Consider the following 19301-nt stretch of genomic DNA (forward strand, 5'->3'; position numbering starts at 1 on the left):
TAACATGGGTGTCGCTAGAATCTTTTCCCCCGGGGGAAATGCCCCTGTATTGATTGGTTATTTCCCAGTGAAATGTCACATTTGAGCATTAACAGGCTCGCATAAGGCAGTGGATGCAATTAAATCAGTAATAAGATGGGAGGAAAGAAAAAAAAAGATTTAGATAATAATTGATTTTTTCCAAACTGGCAGCGTTAACCTAAAATACAGGCTCTGATGCACACATACTGCATTCATATTCACGCATGGCAGGGTGCATGAATGTGAATGCAGTGCATGCCATATTTACTGCACCGCTGCATGCATGAAGGAGTTCATGCATCAGTGCTGCACAAGAATCAGGACAGAAATACAGTATAGAAACACAATAAAGATTGTTTGAGTGATACACCCAGTGGTTATATACTTCTTAAAAAGTTTGCATTGAAAACGCCAAAAATAGCTTCAATTTAACCCCAACTGCTGGGTAAACCTTGGACCAACTCGGCACTGGCCTTGTTGTGTTGTATCAGGAAGGCAATAATAGGCCATTTTATTAGTTAAGGATTACCTTTTCTTTATGCTAAGAATTATCAAGACACAAGATGGCAATACACAATGACATTAATCAGGGCCGACTTGGCTCTGAATCAATACTGTGATTATTTGACAATATTTAACCTTAATGAAGATTAATGAATGATTATTTAATATATTTTTGCACAAGCCTGACAAGGTCCAGACTGTAAATATGCATTACTATTGAAATAGGGTTACATTTTATTTTGGTTTTATGTCCAATTAATATATACAGTATCATTCTTACATAGAATCCCCTCCATCTATTTATAGACTAATTAGTAATTTCTTTAACTTTATAGCTTATTTTGAAATGGACTTGAATCTGTGACACAGATTAATATGTATCTAGATATTTTTACCAGCAGTTGTCTTCGCAGGCTGAGAGTTCATCTATACAATTAGTATCCCACAATCTACATCATGCTGCTAATACCCCATGCTTTGAAATGATATCCCCCTGTGCACCAGACATCCACAGCCTCCACATGCATTGATAAACAGGCATTGTTCGTGGTATTTCAACCTCAGTGGACTGTAGAATAACAACAGGGCAGATAAAGTGGTTTTCTGGTCAATTGCCAACAGTGATGTGTCTGAGTATTCACCCCTGTTCTCCTTCGCTGTCACTTCAATGGCGCCGATGCTCGCACAGCCCCGAATGACCTCACCTGAGACTCAAATGTATGACATATGGACAGAAGGAAAACAACAGTAAGTGCAGGCTGTCATCTGTTGATGCTGCTCATAATTAGTATGTAATCTCAACACAGACATGATGCTGCTCTCAGTTTGGGTCAGTGTCTGTGTTCTGATGCTGACAATAATGCATGTGTACATATGACACCACAGTTCAGGTCCCTGAGCTACTTAGAGCGATCACAATCACTCCTCAGCACCTATCTTGTCTAATGTACTCTGTGTGTGTGCCAAGATTGCGTGACCACCTGAAATTACACGACGCTGAGTTAGCTTGTAAGCACAGCTTGGTCACTTCATGATAAATGAGTACCTCAAGGAGAAAAAGAAACCACTGACTGTTTGGATAATTAATCTGTGCATCTGCAAACATCTGGAGTTTAGAGTCATTAAATACTGTATATTAAACAGATGATATTTTGATTATGCATTCATAAACTGCAAACAGGCCAGGCAGTCTTTACAAAGTTGTAACTAATGGCTTTGTAAATGGTGGATGAATAATTTTCTTGTCTCTAATAAATCAGTTATATTCCATTAACGGATGCTGCTGCCTCATGTCTGGTAATAGTGCTTTATGCATGCGTCCAGATGGTGTTATCTTCGTGATTAGTTCAAATTGGCTGCAATCCATGTTTTACATTAAAAATCGATCACATGACATTTATGTAAAAGGTGTTTTTAACAACATGTGTAAAAAAACAACACAACTTGACTTTCACTCTAATGTTGTTTCCTACATTGATGGCGGCTTTTCCTCATTGGCAAGGCAGAAAACCAGCTGCAACAGAAAGTTAAGGACTAACATTAACTGATGAGCATTCAGAAACAAAGAAAACAGCGATTACATAACAGGAGTTGTCAATATAGAGATGATGATTAAGATTAGATCATTGCATTAGTAAAGTTATAATTGCAATCTACAAATCTGGCGTAAAAAAATGAAATAATCAACTTGGATAAGCAGCAAAACTTGGGCTCTCATATAGAGTTTCTCCCTCTCTCGCAAGCAAAATGTTATGTCAGTTGTGGGTACTTTTCTTTCAACTTTAATTTAGCTGTGAAGTGATAAGACCACAAGCAGAATGAATTTGGTGTCATATACTAGAAGATACTACACCGAGTGAAGCACTCACAACATGTCCTCACCTACTTGTTGACTCAGAGAAAGGTGAGTATCAACAGATCCACACATCATAATGGACCACTTCAAGTCACTATAGAATGGTGAGTGCTTCACCATCATTGATATCAAATATTGTTGGTCTCTGGCAATCCTTTATGTGAGGGACGTGAATAGCACCATCCACGAGTAATACGTTACAGTCGATGAATATTTAAAATAAATGTGGTCTTGATTTTTTCTTTGATAAGACACAGATGAACTCTGTTCAGATACATCTGGAGTGATGTCAGACAGTGGGGCCCTTGAATGTTTTATGAATACTGTATGGGGGTAGTTCAGAAAGGAATCGAAATCTTCTCTCTCTCCCTCTCTCTCTCTCTCTGCATAGGCCTCTTTCACATTGTTTCTTCAAAATGCTGAACCTTTGAGCTCCACACCACGTAAGCAATGACATGGTGAGGCCCATACAGGGACACAGTTTGAGGAAAGATTCTGCTGTGGTCTTACAATTTGAAGCCAATGGTTGCAAATGACTATTGTGTGTGCGTGTGTGTGTGCGTGCGTGTGTGGGTGTGTGTGTGTGCGTGCGTGTGTGTGTTGATCAGCATGATCCTATAATGTTGCCAATCAACAAACTGTGTATTAACTATGCTTTGTGCAACAGAATCGTCTCAAATATAACATGAATACATTTGTCTTGTTTGTGGAACCTCGTTTTTAAAACCCTGGTTAGATTGTTAACTCACCATCTATTACACCACAAATCCATTTACTCAAACTCTGTAGTGTACTTTAGTGGCAAGAGTTGTCTTTGTAGAAATCATTGGTATTCCTTTGATGCCACCTTGTGGAATGAATCGAAATTAGCTGGAGGCTATTTTCCCTCATAGTAATGTATGGACTCATGAAACAAACTACATAATGATTTGTCTATATTTTGTTGCAAACTGAATTCCTACATTAAAATGCACACTGATAAATTCTCATGGTTTATGAGGCCTTTTTATATTTGGCCTTAAAAGAGGAGGAGAAGACTGTCATTTTCATTTGATTGCATTTGATTAATGAGCCTTTCTAGTGCTTGGAAATCTATTGATTTACCTTTTTCATTATCTTTTCAGCTTCACCAAACATATTCACTGTTTGATAAAAAGTGATTCATTATTTTGATATCGACACATGAAAGTAGGTAAGGTACCAGGGTGAATAATAAGATTAATGATTCCTGAATCCCATCTAGGCACTTCATTTTCAGGTTCCTGGTATTGTTTTTACTGAGAATGCTCAGTACATGAAGAAAACATTTGCTAGCATTATGACTAATATCTGTTTTTCATCTGAAAATTCAAAATGTCTGCCTGCAAAAAGGTATATTTGATCAGTGGAATTTAAAAAAATAAGAGTAGAATTTATTAAGTAAATAATCCAACATGGCTACTTGAAGATGTTCACTGTGAAGCGACTCAAAAAACAGACGTGTGCTAACTTTTGATGTGAGTACTGACCAAAAAGACCTTTAGAAAGAAGTCATCATTTATCAAATGTCACGACATGCCTTCAGTGATGTTATTACATTGACTGAAACAGTGAATGCCAAACATGGTCAATTGTCTGCTAAATCAGGACAGTTTTTAATAAGGTTGAGATGCTGACATTTTATTCTTGTGAATGTGTGGAGTGTCTGGTATTTGGCTTATGACAGGAATACTGTAATTGACTTCTTTTTGTATGCGGAAAGCTAATTCTGGTAAAACCATTATAGGACTCACTGTTGGAGGATAATTTATGAAAACAGCTTTATTATTAAGACAGTGATTAAAGTTGCAATTTGAGTTTTTAACAGTTGCACAATAGGGAATGTCATTACATCCCACTTCAAAGCAGTGATGTATTGTAATTGTCAGTGTTTGTGTGTTCGTCCATTGGTCCGTCCGTCAGTCCGTCAAGTTAGTTAGTCTACCACATATCCTTGCAACTGTTGCAGATAGAAAGATGAAACAAAAGGCACATTACTCAGGCGGCAAAGGGTATGAAACTGAGATGATGATCTTAACCTTGAGAAAACTAGGTCAAGGTCAAAATTTAACTTCTGTACACTCAGGAACTGGATAAGATAGAAAGACGAGGGAGAAGGCCAGTGTGAGTAAGACCGTAGATTAAAGCTACTGCTTTGACCTATGAAAGTAGTTCAGAGTATTAGCTTTGATCTTTGACATATGCAAGTAGGTCAGGGTAAAATTTTGAATTCAGGGGTGTCGTGGGATTTTGCAGTCTGTGACTGCACTGATTCTTGTTTGAATACGAAATTACAGCTCATTAGATCCCATTGTCAGAAATTCCTATACAAACTCAAGATACTGTACATTTGGACTATAACAAGATTATTGATTGTGCCATCAGTCTATGGACACCCATTTTAAATAGTGTCAAAAACAACAGCAAAACAGTAAGCTAGAGAAGAGAGATTTACAGACTGAATCAGTGTCAAAAATATGAAATAAGATTTTTTTTTCTTTTAATAAAAGTCACATTTAAAAGTAGAAAAAATTGAAATACTTAGTCAAAATAAAACCAAACCACAATGGATCATTCTGGAAATTACAGTATTTTTTAAACATTTTTCATTATATTTAGGTTATGATTTTAGTTCATAAAATTGTATGTACTAGAATCAAGAAGTCAAGAAGATGAATGAATGAGTGAATGAATAAATGAATGATTGAATGAAATATAGACAAAAAATTTATGTTATTTTATGTTATTTTATTTTATAACGAATCTGCCGACACGTCTCTACATAGTGAAGCGAAAGTGCTTGACCTGCGCATAGATCGAGTTTACTCAATTCTCCGGATTTCATCATTCCCTTCTCGCGTTTCGTCGGTCCATGCTTCGCAGCGCAAAATCAGCACTGCTGAGGGCTAGTGCTGAGCTCGCTTACATCTGCCCGGTGTCCACGGTCCGGTTGGTTCCGCAGTCGCCACGCTACCCGCCCCTAAACAGGCCGTTTTCAACGTCGCCCTGCTTGAGTAAGAAGAAGCAGAAAAGCCTGTGGCTGCAGCTGGCGGAAGGACAAACCATGGACGGCGACATAGAGACGATTCTCGCCCCGTTGAGGCTGGCGGTCAAAGAACAGGTAACACTTGTTCTTGCGTTTGAAAATGATGCAGCCTGTTTGTTTAAGATTAGATAACCATTTATTGCTCTGCACTCAGTCCCGGTTAGCATGTTAGCTTGACCCGCTAATCGTACTGGATGCATATATGAAGCTGTCAATGAATGAATACGGACGTCGCCTGCTAGCTAGATGCTAACTGCTACCTGGCAAGCAGTCATGTCTGCGCCCTTTGCCACGTTTCAGTGCTGCTGCCGCAGCAGGCGTCTGTGGACAGGGCGGGGTTGAGAGGAGAGGCCGGGTTCAATCTGATTCAATAGCAGTAATAATCATAATAATAATAATAATAATCAGCTGATGACATTGTTAGCATGTAAGAATTAAAAGTTTCTGTTCTGTGTTTTAGGGGGAGCTTGTGCGCAAGTTGAAGCAGGATGGAGCCCCAGATGTGGACGTCACTAAAGCTGTTGCTGAACTGAAAGCAAGGAAGAGAAATCTGGAGGCTAAGGTCGGTGGAGCTAAACTATTGGTTTGCTTTTATTCTACTCGAGTTCTCTATGTTGTATCAAACTTTAAATGTTCAATCAGGTCTAACTTCACGGAAAAATTGGATTTGCGTTTTGTTGTCATCACATTTCTGACTTGTCCCATAACTCATCAGGCTGTGCTTTGATATTGATTATACACTGATTAGTATTTGTAGGGTGTATTCACAAACATATGTTTACTGGTGCAAAAACACCACATTGACATCCAGATTGGGAAATGTGAAGAGTTTGTGGCAGGCTTGAATCAGGGATGTGCTCTGATGGATTTCAAAGATGTTACATCTTGCGAACATGGGGCTGATTTTAAAGTATATGAATCAGTCAGAGGTTTGACATCTCCAGGAAAAGGAATTTTTTTGGAACGTACTGTATTTTCAAAAAAACATATCTTGAAAAATCTAATTATAATTCTCATATATACAGGAATTATCGTTACAACCCAAAGATGACATTGTCGACAGGGTCAAGATGGAGGATACCCTCAAGAGGAGATTCTTTTACGACCAGGCCTTTGCCATCTATGGAGGTGAGACTTAATTAAGAAAAAAAGGATTTTAAAAGGTGGATGTAAGTTTTTATACATCCCCTTTAAGCGTTCTGTTACCATGCAGTATTACTTCTCAGGTGTGAGCGGCCTCTTTGACTTCGGCCCTGTGGGCTGTGCCCTCAAGAACAACATCCTGCAGGTTTGGAGGCAGCACTTCATCCAGGAAGAGCAGATCCTGGAAGTTGAATGCACCATGCTGACCCCAGAGCCCGTCCTCAAGTAGGTGGTCTGTAATGATCATGTGCAACGATACAGAAGTGTTGCAGAGCTACACATGTGCTGACATCACGTAGGAGCCTTCTTAGTCCTCTCAAATCATCCAAAGTTTTTTAAGTCAATCCACTGGACTTAAATAAAGTTTCTTGAAGACGTTTCACCTCTCGAGAGGCTTCTTCAGTTCTGGTGATGGCAGATGTTGCCTCAACCACCACCAGAACTCACTATTACTGTATATCTTGGGTGAGAGGTGCAACATCTTCAAGGAACGTTCTCAAAGTCCAGTGGATTGATTTAAATAATTTTGGATATCCGTAACCCGGATGAGTGAGAGCCTACACAGACTTCTCTCATATCAGTCTGTTATAGGTGCGAAACCGATGTTAATAGTTGTATCAGATTGAACAATGCTGTAGAGGGCGCCCGGTGGTTCCTAGAGTCGGCTCCAATGTGCTGAACTGTGGGTTTTTGTTAACGGGCACAAATTGATTCTGCAATTTTATGCATGGAAACTGTGATTCTAGCAGCCTTCCATAGCCCGGTTGCAGATACATCATTTAAACGGAGTTAAATACTACTAATTCCTATTTATAACGATTCTTATAACGTGCCTTATTTGATTATTTTTGCTTTAGGACATCAGGACATGTGGAAAAATTTGCAGACTACATGGTAAAGGATTTGAAGAACGGTGAATGCTTCAGGGCTGATCATCTCCTCAAAGGTGAGCCGCTTCTATGTCCAACTAACGTATTTAGAAGTTTGGCTTCCTGTATCGTACAGTCATCCTGAAAGCACCTCCAGCAGAGGTGTGTGTGAGTTTTTTATTTACGTAAGTCATGGGATTCAGCAGACACCAGATGGCCACAGTCGAGACTTGTTGTCAGTCGCCACCGCTGCTGGTTGATCGAGGTCAGAGGTTCACTTTGTGCCTGAGGGAGAATGGAAGCTGCTCGACCAGTACCAACCACGCAGAACTGTCATAGCAATGCACACTAATGGAAGGACATGACGGGACTCGACAGTGTCACATTACCTGTGAATGACACAAAGTTGGCTTTTTGACATCTCAGATCACCTCTAAAAATAAGTGTGTCCTGCTGATTATCTAAGAGTTTGTCTTTTGGCTGCAGGGAGTTAAATTACGCTCTTTTCGTTTCCGATGCGCCACTAATTATTAAGTCAGAGGTGTTCGCAAAATTAATTCTATCTCACTATATCTTACAGCTCATCTCCAGAAGCTGATGTCTGATAAGAAGTGTACAGCAGAGAAGAAGGCTGAGATGGAAGGAGTCATCACTCAGGTCAGCTTCGACTGAGAGCAGAGCTTCAAAAAACTTACATTTAAGAAGCTGGAACCAGTACAAATTTGAAATGTTTGCTGGGAAAATTACTGTGAAAAAAGAGAAGAAGGACCTCGATGAAGGATTTCTTTGCAATCCTTCTAAAGATCACTTTGCTTGTTATTAATATTACTTTCTTAATATTTTCAGATGGACAACTACACCCAGCAGGAACTGACCGATCTCTTTGTGAAATACAACGTCAAGTCTCCCACCACAGGAAATGACCTCTCGCCTCCCATCTCCTTCAACCTGATGTTTCAGACATCCATCGGACCAGGCGGGAACATGCCAGGGTAAAGTGAAGCATGGCACTGGAGATGATGATGTCACATTTGGAACATGGTTGATGTGATTTGATGTAAATTTGCAGCTATCTGAGGCCTGAAACTGCTCAGGGAATCTTCCTCAACTTCAAGCGTCTATTGGAGTTCAATCAGGGAAAACTGCCCTTCGCCGCTGCTCAGATCGGAAACTCCTTCAGGAACGAGATCTCCCCTCGCTCAGGACTTATTCGTGTTAGGTACAAACACATCACTGCACCTATTGACCTTCTATTGACTACACAGGGAGACTTATTCCTCTCCTGCTTGCAGGGAGTTCACCATGGCTGAGATTGAGCACTTTGTGGATCCAAACGAGAAAGTCCACCCTAAGTTCTCCGACGTAGCCGATCTGGATATCATGTTATACTCTTCCAAGGCTCAGACCAGCGGCCAATCTGCACAAACCATGAAGCTGGGTGATGCTGTGGAGCAGGTGGGAATCACATCTACTTCCACGATTGTGTAAAGTTCATTGGTTGTCTATTTTGTAGTTAATATTTACAGAAACAGATTTTACAAATTTCTCAGAAATTTTATTTTGTTAATTCTTACATTCTTTCTCATTCAGGGGGTGATCAATAACTCCGTCCTAGGATATTTCATTGGGAGGATCTACCTCTATCTTACTAAAGTAGGTGTTGCCAAAGACAAGCTTCGCTTTCGACAGCACATGGACAACGAGATGGCTCACTACGCCTGCGACTGCTGGGATGCTGAAACCAAAACATCCTATGTAGGTGCTTTCACATTTCCTCATCCCTTTTTGCCCGTCTCACTTTTCATGCTATTCTTGAGCTGCTCCTTGTCCTTGACAGGGCTGGATTGAGATTGTGGGCTGTGCTGACAGGTCTTGCTATGATCTGAAATGCCACTCACAAGCGACGAAGGTCCCTCTGGTGGCTACGAAGCTTCTGAAAGAACCCATATCCTCAAACTGCAGAATTACCTAACACTAGAGAGGAAGATCTTCGATCCATCAAAGAGATTAAAACCACACAGTTGTTTCTCTACGCCTCTCTTATTCTCCTTAACTGCTCCACACAAAGTTGTGAATGTCGTCCAGTTCGAGCCCAACAAAGCAGCAATTGGGAAGGTGTATAAGAAGGATGCTAAGCTTGCCATGGAATATCTGTCTGTGTGTGATGAATGCTTCATTACAGAGCAGGAGAAGCTGCTGAATGAGACCGGGTAAGAACTATTAATTGTAGTCATATACTGGTGCCATGTGATTTTGTCCTTTCGTGCAGCGTCAGCATCTTTTTTTTTTTTTAACTCTTCAGAGAGTTCACCATTGACACAGAAGGCAAGACATTCAAACTCACAAAGGACATGGTCAGTGTGAAGCGATTCCAGCAGACACTGCATGGTGAGGTTTCAGCACGACTGATGCGTCTTTACATATTGTATTTGGCCTTTTTATTATCTTTTTAGATGATGTTTTCATTTGGATTGTTTTAAGTTAAGTGTAAAAATGAATCATCTTGTATTTAAGAAAAAAAGAAACCTCTAACAACTGGTTTTGTCTTTTTTTTGCATCCCACAGTGGAAGAAGTTGTTCCCAATGTAATCGAGCCCTCATTTGGCATCGGTAGAATCATGTACACAATCTTTGAGCACACATTCCAGATCAGAGAAGGCGACGAACAGAGAACAGTAAGTCTGGATCCTCAAGGTAGCATAGGAACATCAGGATGAACGTCAAGTCATGAAACTTCTGTCTGTGTTAACTGCCATCTAGCATAATGGAATGCTCTTGAGAGATGTTATGCTTCTGCGTCTTTCTTGTTCGTTTGACCCTTCCTGGGTCGCAGATTTCAATAGCTAATCAATAGTTGACATTAAGATGAGTTACTCTAGGTTCTGACTGGCTGCTTCTGTTTTCCTCCAACAGTACTTCAGCTTCCCTGCCACTGTAGCTCCATACAAATGCTCCGTCCTGCCTCTGAGTCCAAACCAGGAGTTTGTGCCCTTTGTGAGGGAATTATGTAAGCGCACAATATATTAATTGAAATCTGAGTTGTGAACACATACTGCTATCATTCACTAATTCCTCTTTTCCTCGATTAGCCGAGGCGATGACCAGAAACGGTGTCTCCTACAAGGTTGATGACTCCTCAGGATCCATCGGCAGGCGCTACGCCAGGACAGACGAGATTGGGGTGGCGTTCGGCATCACCATCGACTTTGACACGGTGAACAAGCAGCCTCACACGGCCACTCTGAGAGACCGTGACTCTATGAGGCAGATCAGGGCCGAGGTACAGCACGTTTGTTCCATCGTGTTTCCATCGTATACATTTTGCCTGAAGTGATCATTCCTTAGTTAACATGTTTGGCTTCCGTCAGGTCAGCGAATTGCCTGAGATCGTTCGGGATCTAGCCAACGGCACAATGAGTTGGAAAGAAGTGGAGAGCAAGTATCCAATCTTTGAAGGACAAGAAACCGGCAAGAAGTCTGCAGTGGAAGAGTAAAAAAAGACTTGTCTGCCAATCACTCCATGAATTCATAAATCCACAAACTTATTGCACATCCATCAGAAGAAAGAGTGACGAAACTACATTGTGATAAGCTATGGTGGTGCTCCGAGCGCTCCTTGTGCTGCTAACCATGATATCATCTATTCATCACATGTAACAGTTGTGGAAAGCTTACACAAGACTGGTTCTTTGATGAGCAAGTTATCATTTTATGACTGTCAGTATGTTTTAAAAGGGAGGACATGCAATCAGGTAGATGGCATCAGTGGAACAAGGCTTCCACCATTCCAGTTTTCACCCAGATTGGATTTAGGTACCCTATAACAATTTCAATAAAAACAACCAGCACTTACTGGACACCGACCTACGGCTGTATTCTTGTCAATCAAGTTTTCAGGTTGTCATAAGTGATGAGGTAAGTCCACATGGAGTCACAAACATGCTACCTCAGTTAATGCTGGAAGAGCAGAAAATGTCAGTGTCTGAAAAATGAATAGGTCAAAACTACATTTCCCACAATGCAGTACAGTAAGCCTATTTTAACTCCCAAAAACGTTTTAAGCAAAGTTAATTTCCTAACTTGTGTATGATGTTATTTCTTCTTTAGTCACTTCGATAGTTTGATCCTTGATTAATGGACTTATGTGGGTTTAATATCCTGCCATATTAAAAGAATTTGTTATAACTGACAGGCAAACATTTTTTTCTGTGCAACTTTTTTGTAGCTTGAATAATAAATTTACACTTATTTAACATTAAGGAGTAGTAACATTTATTTTAGGTTTATTTTACATTACATTAATTTACATCATGCCCTTTGAGGACATCCATTATGTAGATGTGTCCCTCGGTGAAAAATGAGTGACACCCCTGGTCTATGTTCTGTCCTGAAGGTTTGACCACTAGATGGCGCCAGTCGGCCTCATTGTGGGAACTAACATACCGGGAAACCTAAAGTTCATGATAGCATAGCCTTTAATGCGTTAAAACAAACTTAAGGTGGGGGATCTGAACTCACCATGAAGCCCCGGTGGCACCTCTGCAGGTGAGGCGTCATGAGACGTTCACGTCACATCAGATTCACCAGCTTCCACTTGGTTGATGTGGAGTAAAGCCCCGCCAGCCCACACGATGACATCACTCAGACGCTGAGCTGGTCCATCAGGAGGAGGATTACTACTGATTGCGCGTGCATGTGTGTGTGCGTGGGTTTGTTTTGGCTGAATAATCAACCTATCTATTTAATAAGACCTTACTGTATATGAGACGTATGAATTAGAGGCTCAAGTAAATAAGAACAGATGGGTTTGGTTTGCATTCCTCTGGCAAATATGTGCACATTTTCCCCCGAGCTTGCTGGATGATGCAACAGCCAGCCCTAGTTTCAGACAGATCCACGCATTCCTCCACAAGTCATGCACCTCCCTTTATTTTCTGTGATCGTAAAGGAAGGTTGGAAGCAAAGTGAACGCCGGCCGGACACCACTGGCTGCAGGGTTGTGTTAACGTGTCACCATGGAGGAAGTTCTGGCACCGTTGCGGGACGCAGTGAGGGAACAGGTGAGCAGAAACTCCTGCAGCACCGACAAGTATACAAGTTTACAGAATATCGCAGTGTGGAGTGGGTTCCTGATATGATTTACTGTCATTCTTTTTTAAAATCATTAACAGGGTGCATATTTGTGCAATCAAGGGAAACAAAAGTGAACTCAAACGGGTATTCCTTGTGTTTATTTAAGTGGGTTAAAACTGATTCTGCTTCCATCTCCTACTATAGAATTTAGTTCCAAAAATAATTATTTTTGTTTATATCCATCAGCCCTTGTGAAAAGCTAGGATGTGTCAATGTTGTGCCCTACCTCTGACCCAACTCCATGTGGGATCAATTCCGGTCTCCCTGTGACCCAGCAAAGCACCAGTGTCCATTGAAATTGAATGAATGTGAGAGTTAAGAGCTTGGTATTTTTCTGCAGGGTGACTTGGTGCATCAGTTGAGGGAGAAAGGAGGCTCAGAGCAGGAGCTGAGCAAAGCTGTGGCAGAGTTGAGAGCTCGGAAGAAGATCCTTGAAGCAAGGGTGAAGAAACTCAAGATTGCTGGATATCTGTTCCACTCTATTGATGTCGTAGAATACATATTATTTGGATTATACAGGCTTCCCATATTATCTGTCTGATATGTAAACATCACCCTTACCTGTAGGAACTGGCCTTACAGCCCAAAGATGACATAGTGGACAGAGTGAAGATGGAGGACACCCTAAAGAGGAGATTCTTCTACGATCAGGCTTTTGCTTTATATGGAGGTTGGAGCTTTACATCACTGCGAATTCATGTTTTCATAGAGCATCCATGCTGTGAGCATATTATTTCAAATGTAGCAATGCACAGGCTATTTGTTGATTGTTTCTCAGGTGTGAGCGGCCTCTTTGACTTCGGCCCTGTGGGCTGTGCCCTCAAGAACAACATCCTGCAGGTGTGGAGGCAGCACTTCATCCAGGAGGAGCAGATCCTGGAGATCGAATGCACCATGCTGACCCCAGAGCCCGTCCTCAAGTAGGTGGTGGCAAAGTCAACAAGATGTGCAGCAGTTTTGCTTTAACAGGAAAAGGTGAAAGAGATTGGCCCTAAAGGCTGTTTGCTCTTCAGGACTTCAGGGCATGTGGATAAATTTGCTGACTACATGGTGAAAGATGCCAAAACAGGAGAATGTTACCGTGCAGATCATCTCCTTAAAGGTGGGTTTGGACTCCCAACATGAAGCGGTTCCACTTACATTTGGCCCTCCTCTTTGTTCTTTTTGTATTTGCTGAGAAGGAGTCATATTTCTCTCCTACAGAGGAGAATGACGAGATTAGCTGAAGGCCAAACAGGTTCTCTGAGTAGAATTTGTTGACATTTTCTCATTTTCTGAATTTTTCTCTTCAGAGAAAGTTTTAAAGGAATTTTTCAAACAGGTCTGTTCCTGTCTTATCGGGGAGGCCAGAGTGTGAGTGAGGATCAGAAGTGAATGGTTTCTCCATTATCAGGATTTCTTGTAAACGCCTGTGCATACAATGAGCTGGTTTTATTTCTAATGATATAGTAATATTCATACACCACTCAGAGACAAGCTGAGAAAACCATTTGAAAACTAGTATCACTATAATTTTTCCATATAAAGGAACAAAATTACCGTGAGTTGAAATAAAATTGCTTCACATTTAATAAGACTAAATTTTTACTTTAATTTTGTATTATAAGAGTAAATTGAACTTTATAAGCAAGCCAAGCTTGAAGTAATAATGTAGTTGTCTGGGTTTTTTTTTGTGTCTCTTCTCATTTTTCCTTTGCGTTCATTTGAATGCTTTGTTAAACAGACAAAAGGAAGTACTTATAGTCTAGCTGGGTCTGTTTGACACCTTCTTTGTAATCTGAGGGGAAATCATTAATGGATGATGGCGGGGGTGGGGGTGGGGTAAGCTCCTGCACACCGTAATAAAATGAAAATTAAGACTTGACTGATTGAAAATGTACATGTACTGAGGTTGTTGTGGAAAATTCTTTTCCTTTATGGAGTTGCTGTAATACTGCTAAACAATCCCTCTGGTTCTTCGCAGCTCACTTAAAAAAACTGATGTCAGATGAGAAATGTCCTGCAGAGAAGGTGACCGAGATGGAGGACGTCATCACTCAGGTGGGAGCATCACATCCACGTTCTTAGCACTCTAATGCAAACAATAACAAGGTAGTCAGAGATTGCAACATCCTGCGACACCCCTGAATCCAAAGTTTTACCCTGAGCTACTTGCATAGGTCAAAGATCAAAGCGAGTGCTCTGACCTACTTTAATAGATCAAACACTAGCTTTGATCTATGGTCTTACTCACACTGGCCTTCTCCCTCGTCTTTCCATCTTATCCAGTTCTTGAGTGTACAAAAGTTGAAATTTGACCTTCACCTAGTTTTCTCAAGGTCAAGGTCATCATCTCATTTTCATCCCTTTTGCCGCCCGAGTAATGTGTTTTTTGTTTCATCTTTGTGTCTGCTATGGTTGCGAAGATATTTGGTGGACTAACCAATGGAGGGGTGAACGGACGAGTACACGAACACTGACAATTAGAATACATCACCGCTTTGAAACAGGATGCAATAAAAGTCATGTATGAAGCTGTTGACAATATCAACGCTGTTCTCTCTGCTATAGATGGACAACTACACCCAGCAGGAGCTGACCAATCTCTTTATAAAATATGACGTCAAGTCTCCTTCAACAGGAAATGACCTCACGCCTCCCATCTCCTTCAACCTGATGTTTCAGACATCCATCGGACCAGGCGGGAACATGCCAGGGTAAAGTGAAGCATTGCACTGGAGATGATGATGTCACACTTGGAACATGGTTGACGTGATTTGATGTAAATTTGCAGCTATCTGAGGCCTGAAACCGCTCAGGGAATGTTCCTCAACTTCAAACGCTTACTAGAGTTCAACCAAGGAAAGCTTCCCTTTGGTGCTGCTCAGATCGGAAACTCCTTCAGGAACGAGATCTCCCCTCGCTCAGGACTCATTCGTGTTAGGTACAAACACATCACTGCACCTATTGACCTTCTATTGACCACAAAAGGAGACTTATTACTCTCCTGCTTGCAGGGAGTTCACCATGGCTGAGATTGAGCACTTCGTTGATCCAAATGAGAAGGTCCACCCTAAGTTCTCGAATGTGGCCGATCTGGAGATTTTGTTGTTCTCCTCGAAAGCTCAGACGAGTGGTGAATCTGCACAGATCATGAGACTGGGTGATGCTGTGGAGCAGGTGGGAAACATTTTTATTATATACTGTGAACAAGGAAATAACTTTAAGATGCACCTTTAAGTTTAAATGATCAATAAATGTATTTAAAAGTTTACATAATATTTGCATTTCCTGCATATAGTCCAAAGTTGTTGTTTGACCCACTTAATACCATATAGAAAAATAATTTGTCTTGTCTATGTTATATGTTGCATTAATGATCTGATCTGGTACAGAAAACTGGATTGAATTGAATATCTATGCATGCAGCTGCACAGAGTAACAAAGTAAATTTATCTGAATACATTTTACAGGTATTTGTAGTTTGGTAGCATTTCCACTTTTTTAACGTCATATTTTTTCTCTGCTACGTGTAATCAATTAATAACTTTCAATGAGGGACATTCTTAAAATAAGTAGCACAAAAGAAAAAATAAATATGATTTGTTCAGTTTTTTTTTGATTCACTGTCATCAATTAATAAAAAATTCTGTGTCTTGTTCAGGGAGTGATTAATAATTCAGTCTTGGGCTACTTCATTGGAAGAATCTACCTCTACCTAATTAAAGTGGGGTTGTCCAGGGATAAAGTGCGCTTCCGTCAGCACATGGAAAATGAGATGGCTCATTACGCCTGTGACTGCTGGGACGCCGAGTCCAAAACCTCCTATGTAAATCATTTTCTCTTTTATTGACATGGATTAATTAAGAATTTTGGAACGGTCCACACAAATTAAGATTATTTTCCTCCCCAGGGCTGGATTGAGATTGTGGGCTGTGCCGATCGTGCCTGCTATGACCTTTCTTGTCATTCCAGAGCCACTAAAGTCGCCTTAGTGGCAGAGAAACCCCTAAAAGAGCCCATATCCTTCTTTTCTACCAATGCAACCATGCTATTATTATCATCACTTAAATGTGAGTATGTGATGTGTGTACTGACAAGTAGGATTTTTGAGACATCATCATTCGTTTCAAAGCAAATCATGGTCTCTAAGCACGCATCTTTAAACAGGAAACATCAATTGTCAAATGAAAATATTTGCACTTTCTGAAGGGACGACAAGCAGACATGCTTTCAAGAATTTTAAAATTGGTTTATTTATCTATTTATAAAAGAGAGTTTTATCTGTGTTCAGATATTTCTGGATGGCATTGTAAGAAATACATCTTTTAAAAAAAAGATATTACTTAATATACTCTTGCTATTTGTAAAGATTTTAATTTGTGAGTAAAAATTCTGTTTTATTATGTTTTACCTCTTGTTTCCAGGAATAATTTTTTAGATTAGTATAAAAGTGAACTGCTGAAAATTAAAATCAATACTTTTTGCCTGCAAAAAACAATGCCTCTCTTTTACTCCTTAACTTCTTCACACAAATTAGTAAATGTTGTCCAGTTTGAGCCAAATAAGGGAGCAGTTGGAACAGCCTACAAGAAAGATGCCAAGCTGGTTCTGGAATACCTGGTTGCCTGTGATGAATGCTTCATTGGAGATCAGGAGAAACGTCTCAGTGAGAATGGGTACTTTATGGCTGTGATTGAAAATCAATGAGGTTTATGAACTCATGTGTTCATTTGGTGATGTTTTCTTGTCTGCTGTTCAGGGAGTTCACCATTGAGACAGGGGGCAAAACATTTAAGCTGACCAAAGACATGGTCAGTGTGAAGAGGTTCCAGAAAACTTTGCATGGTAAGAGGTGTCACCAAATCAGTTAGTTTTAGAGTAGAAGTCTGTCCTTCAACAGGAAAATCCACTATCTGTTTTTCCCCACAGTGGAAGAGATTGTACCCAACGTGATTGAGCCGTCCTTTGGCATCGGCAGAATCATGTACTCCATCTTCGAGCACTCGTTCCACGTCCGGCAGGAGGACGAACAGAGGACGGTGAGACAGTTTCAAAACAAGAAATGAGATCTGAGAGAGAATCTTTTGCTTTTTCTAATAGTTTCACTGATTATTGTAAATGAATTTCACTTATTTGCGTTCCAGTATTTCAGCTTTCCGGCTATCGTAGCTCCATACAAATGTTCCATCCTTCCCTTGAGCCCAAATCAGGAATTTATGCCATTTGTCCGCCAGCTGTGTGAGTGTGATGCTAACTTCAACATTTCAACACATTATTAGAATGTACTTTAAAGAAATAGTTTGACATATAAGGAAGTACAACAATTTCACTTTCCTGTCAAGAGTTGGATGAGAAGAGCTCCACTATTTCTATGTCTAATTGTTAAATATGAAGCAGATGCCAGGTAGTGTTTATTTTACCTTAGCTTAGCATAAACAGTGGAAAAGTGGAGACACACCTAAACTCATCATCAGAATCTAAAATCTATTACCACCTCTTAAGCTGACTGCACACTACAGCTCTTTATTTAACTGATATCTAAGGGTGGAAATATTGATTTTCTCATTTAACACCATTTGATATCTAAGGCATTGCTTGTTTCTTCCCCTAAGCTGAGGCGATGACTTACAACGGTGTGTCTCACAAAGTGGACAACGCTTCGGGATCTATCGGGAGACGTTACGCCCGGTCAGACGAGATCGGCGTGGCATTTGGCATCACCATCGACTTTGACACGGTGCACATGACGCCTCACACGGCAACTTTGAGAGACCGTGACTCCATGAGGCAGATCAGGGCTGAGGTGGGACTGCAGCTCTAACACACACAGGTTTTATATCACAGCAGTGGAACTATCTGTACACAATGTAATATGCACAATCCCGTTGCAGGTCAGTGAGTTGCCAGAGGTGATTCGAGATCTGGCCAATGGTACCTTGATGTGGTCTGAAGTGGAGTGCAAGTACCCCATCTTTGTGGGACAGGAAACCAGCAGGAAGGAGTAACCGGTCCTCTCAACATGACGATACACATTTTTACAGTTTAGCATAGCACTATCATTTTAGAGACAGAAAGCAGATTAATCTTATCTGCTTTTTTATATTTTTTATTGAATATTTTTAAAAAAAAATATTATTGAGGCAATAAGATGGAGACTCAAATGTATTTAACAGGAACGCTCAATTAGTTTGGAATGCTAACAGAGTCTCATACCTTAGTTCTAGTCACCCAGGCAGTTCTTTAATGACTTGTTTTATGCTAATATTGGTTGACAACATTTTTTATACTTACTAACATTTTCAAATAAACTAAACTCAGTATTGTTGTTTGTGAAATTTGTCCTGTGACCGTCTATCTTTAATGACACCATGGCCTTTATTCAGTGTCGCTGACAACAGACGGCGCTGCAGCTTGTTTAAAAGCTCAATGTAGAATGTGAAGCATTAGACGTTTGACCATGACTCAAAATTACAACAGCCTCAGGCCTGTACCAGGAATAAGAAAAATAGCAACAATGGGAAAAATACATTGTAATGCTACTTTATCGCTGCTGCAGTGGGTTCAGGTGGGTTTTCTCTCTGCAGGTAACTTATCATGTCAAGGTGATTCTCGCTCTTAAAGTGAGGCTAAGAATTTATTTGCAACTCTCCTGTCCCACCCCCTCTGTGTCAGTGGTCAAAGTATAAATATACCAGGTCACCTTTAGCTTGTGGCAGCTCCCTCACAGGGA

At 40.5% G+C, this 19301-nt stretch overlaps 2 protein-coding genes and 1 non-coding gene across 3 annotated transcripts; all 3 read left to right on the forward strand.

Moving 5' to 3' along the window:
- The first annotated feature begins 5232 nt into the window (after positions 1 to 5232).
- On the forward strand, positions 5233 to 11319 carry LOC137614188 (glycine--tRNA ligase-like). The gene is made up of 17 exons (XM_068343826.1): positions 5233 to 5519; positions 5905 to 6006; positions 6470 to 6572; positions 6671 to 6812; positions 7445 to 7533; positions 8037 to 8113; positions 8303 to 8448; positions 8526 to 8675; positions 8749 to 8911; positions 9047 to 9211; positions 9294 to 9400; positions 9520 to 9666; positions 9759 to 9844; positions 10022 to 10131; positions 10370 to 10463; positions 10546 to 10736; positions 10825 to 11319. Exons 1-17 carry the CDS (start codon positions 5271 to 5273, stop codon positions 10948 to 10950), a joined length of 2247 nt encoding a protein of 748 aa, XP_068199927.1. The 5' UTR covers positions 5233 to 5270; the 3' UTR covers positions 10951 to 11319.
- On the forward strand, positions 7231 to 7365 carry LOC137587948 (small nucleolar RNA SNORA84). The gene has a single exon (XR_011033990.1). It is a non-coding gene; the product is annotated as a small nucleolar RNA SNORA84 (small nucleolar RNA).
- A 1057-nt stretch (positions 11320 to 12376) lies between the features above and the next one.
- Positions 12377 to 18860, forward strand: LOC137587555 (glycine--tRNA ligase-like). Its single transcript, XM_068304050.1, has 17 exons — positions 12377 to 12516; positions 12930 to 13031; positions 13157 to 13259; positions 13368 to 13509; positions 13603 to 13691; positions 14553 to 14629; positions 15140 to 15285; positions 15363 to 15512; positions 15586 to 15748; positions 16233 to 16397; positions 16482 to 16588; positions 17101 to 17247; positions 17331 to 17416; positions 17501 to 17610; positions 17716 to 17809; positions 18184 to 18374; positions 18463 to 18860. The coding sequence occupies exons 1-17, from the start codon at positions 12472 to 12474 to the stop codon at positions 18574 to 18576; spliced, it is 2031 nt and encodes a 676-aa protein (XP_068160151.1). The 5' UTR covers positions 12377 to 12471; the 3' UTR covers positions 18577 to 18860.
- Positions 18861 to 19301: the final 441 nt, after the last annotated feature.

This window comes from Antennarius striatus, chromosome 20 (assembly GCF_040054535.1).
Source record: "Antennarius striatus isolate MH-2024 chromosome 20, ASM4005453v1, whole genome shotgun sequence".
Classification (NCBI taxonomy): domain Eukaryota; kingdom Metazoa; phylum Chordata; class Actinopteri; order Lophiiformes; family Antennariidae; genus Antennarius; species Antennarius striatus.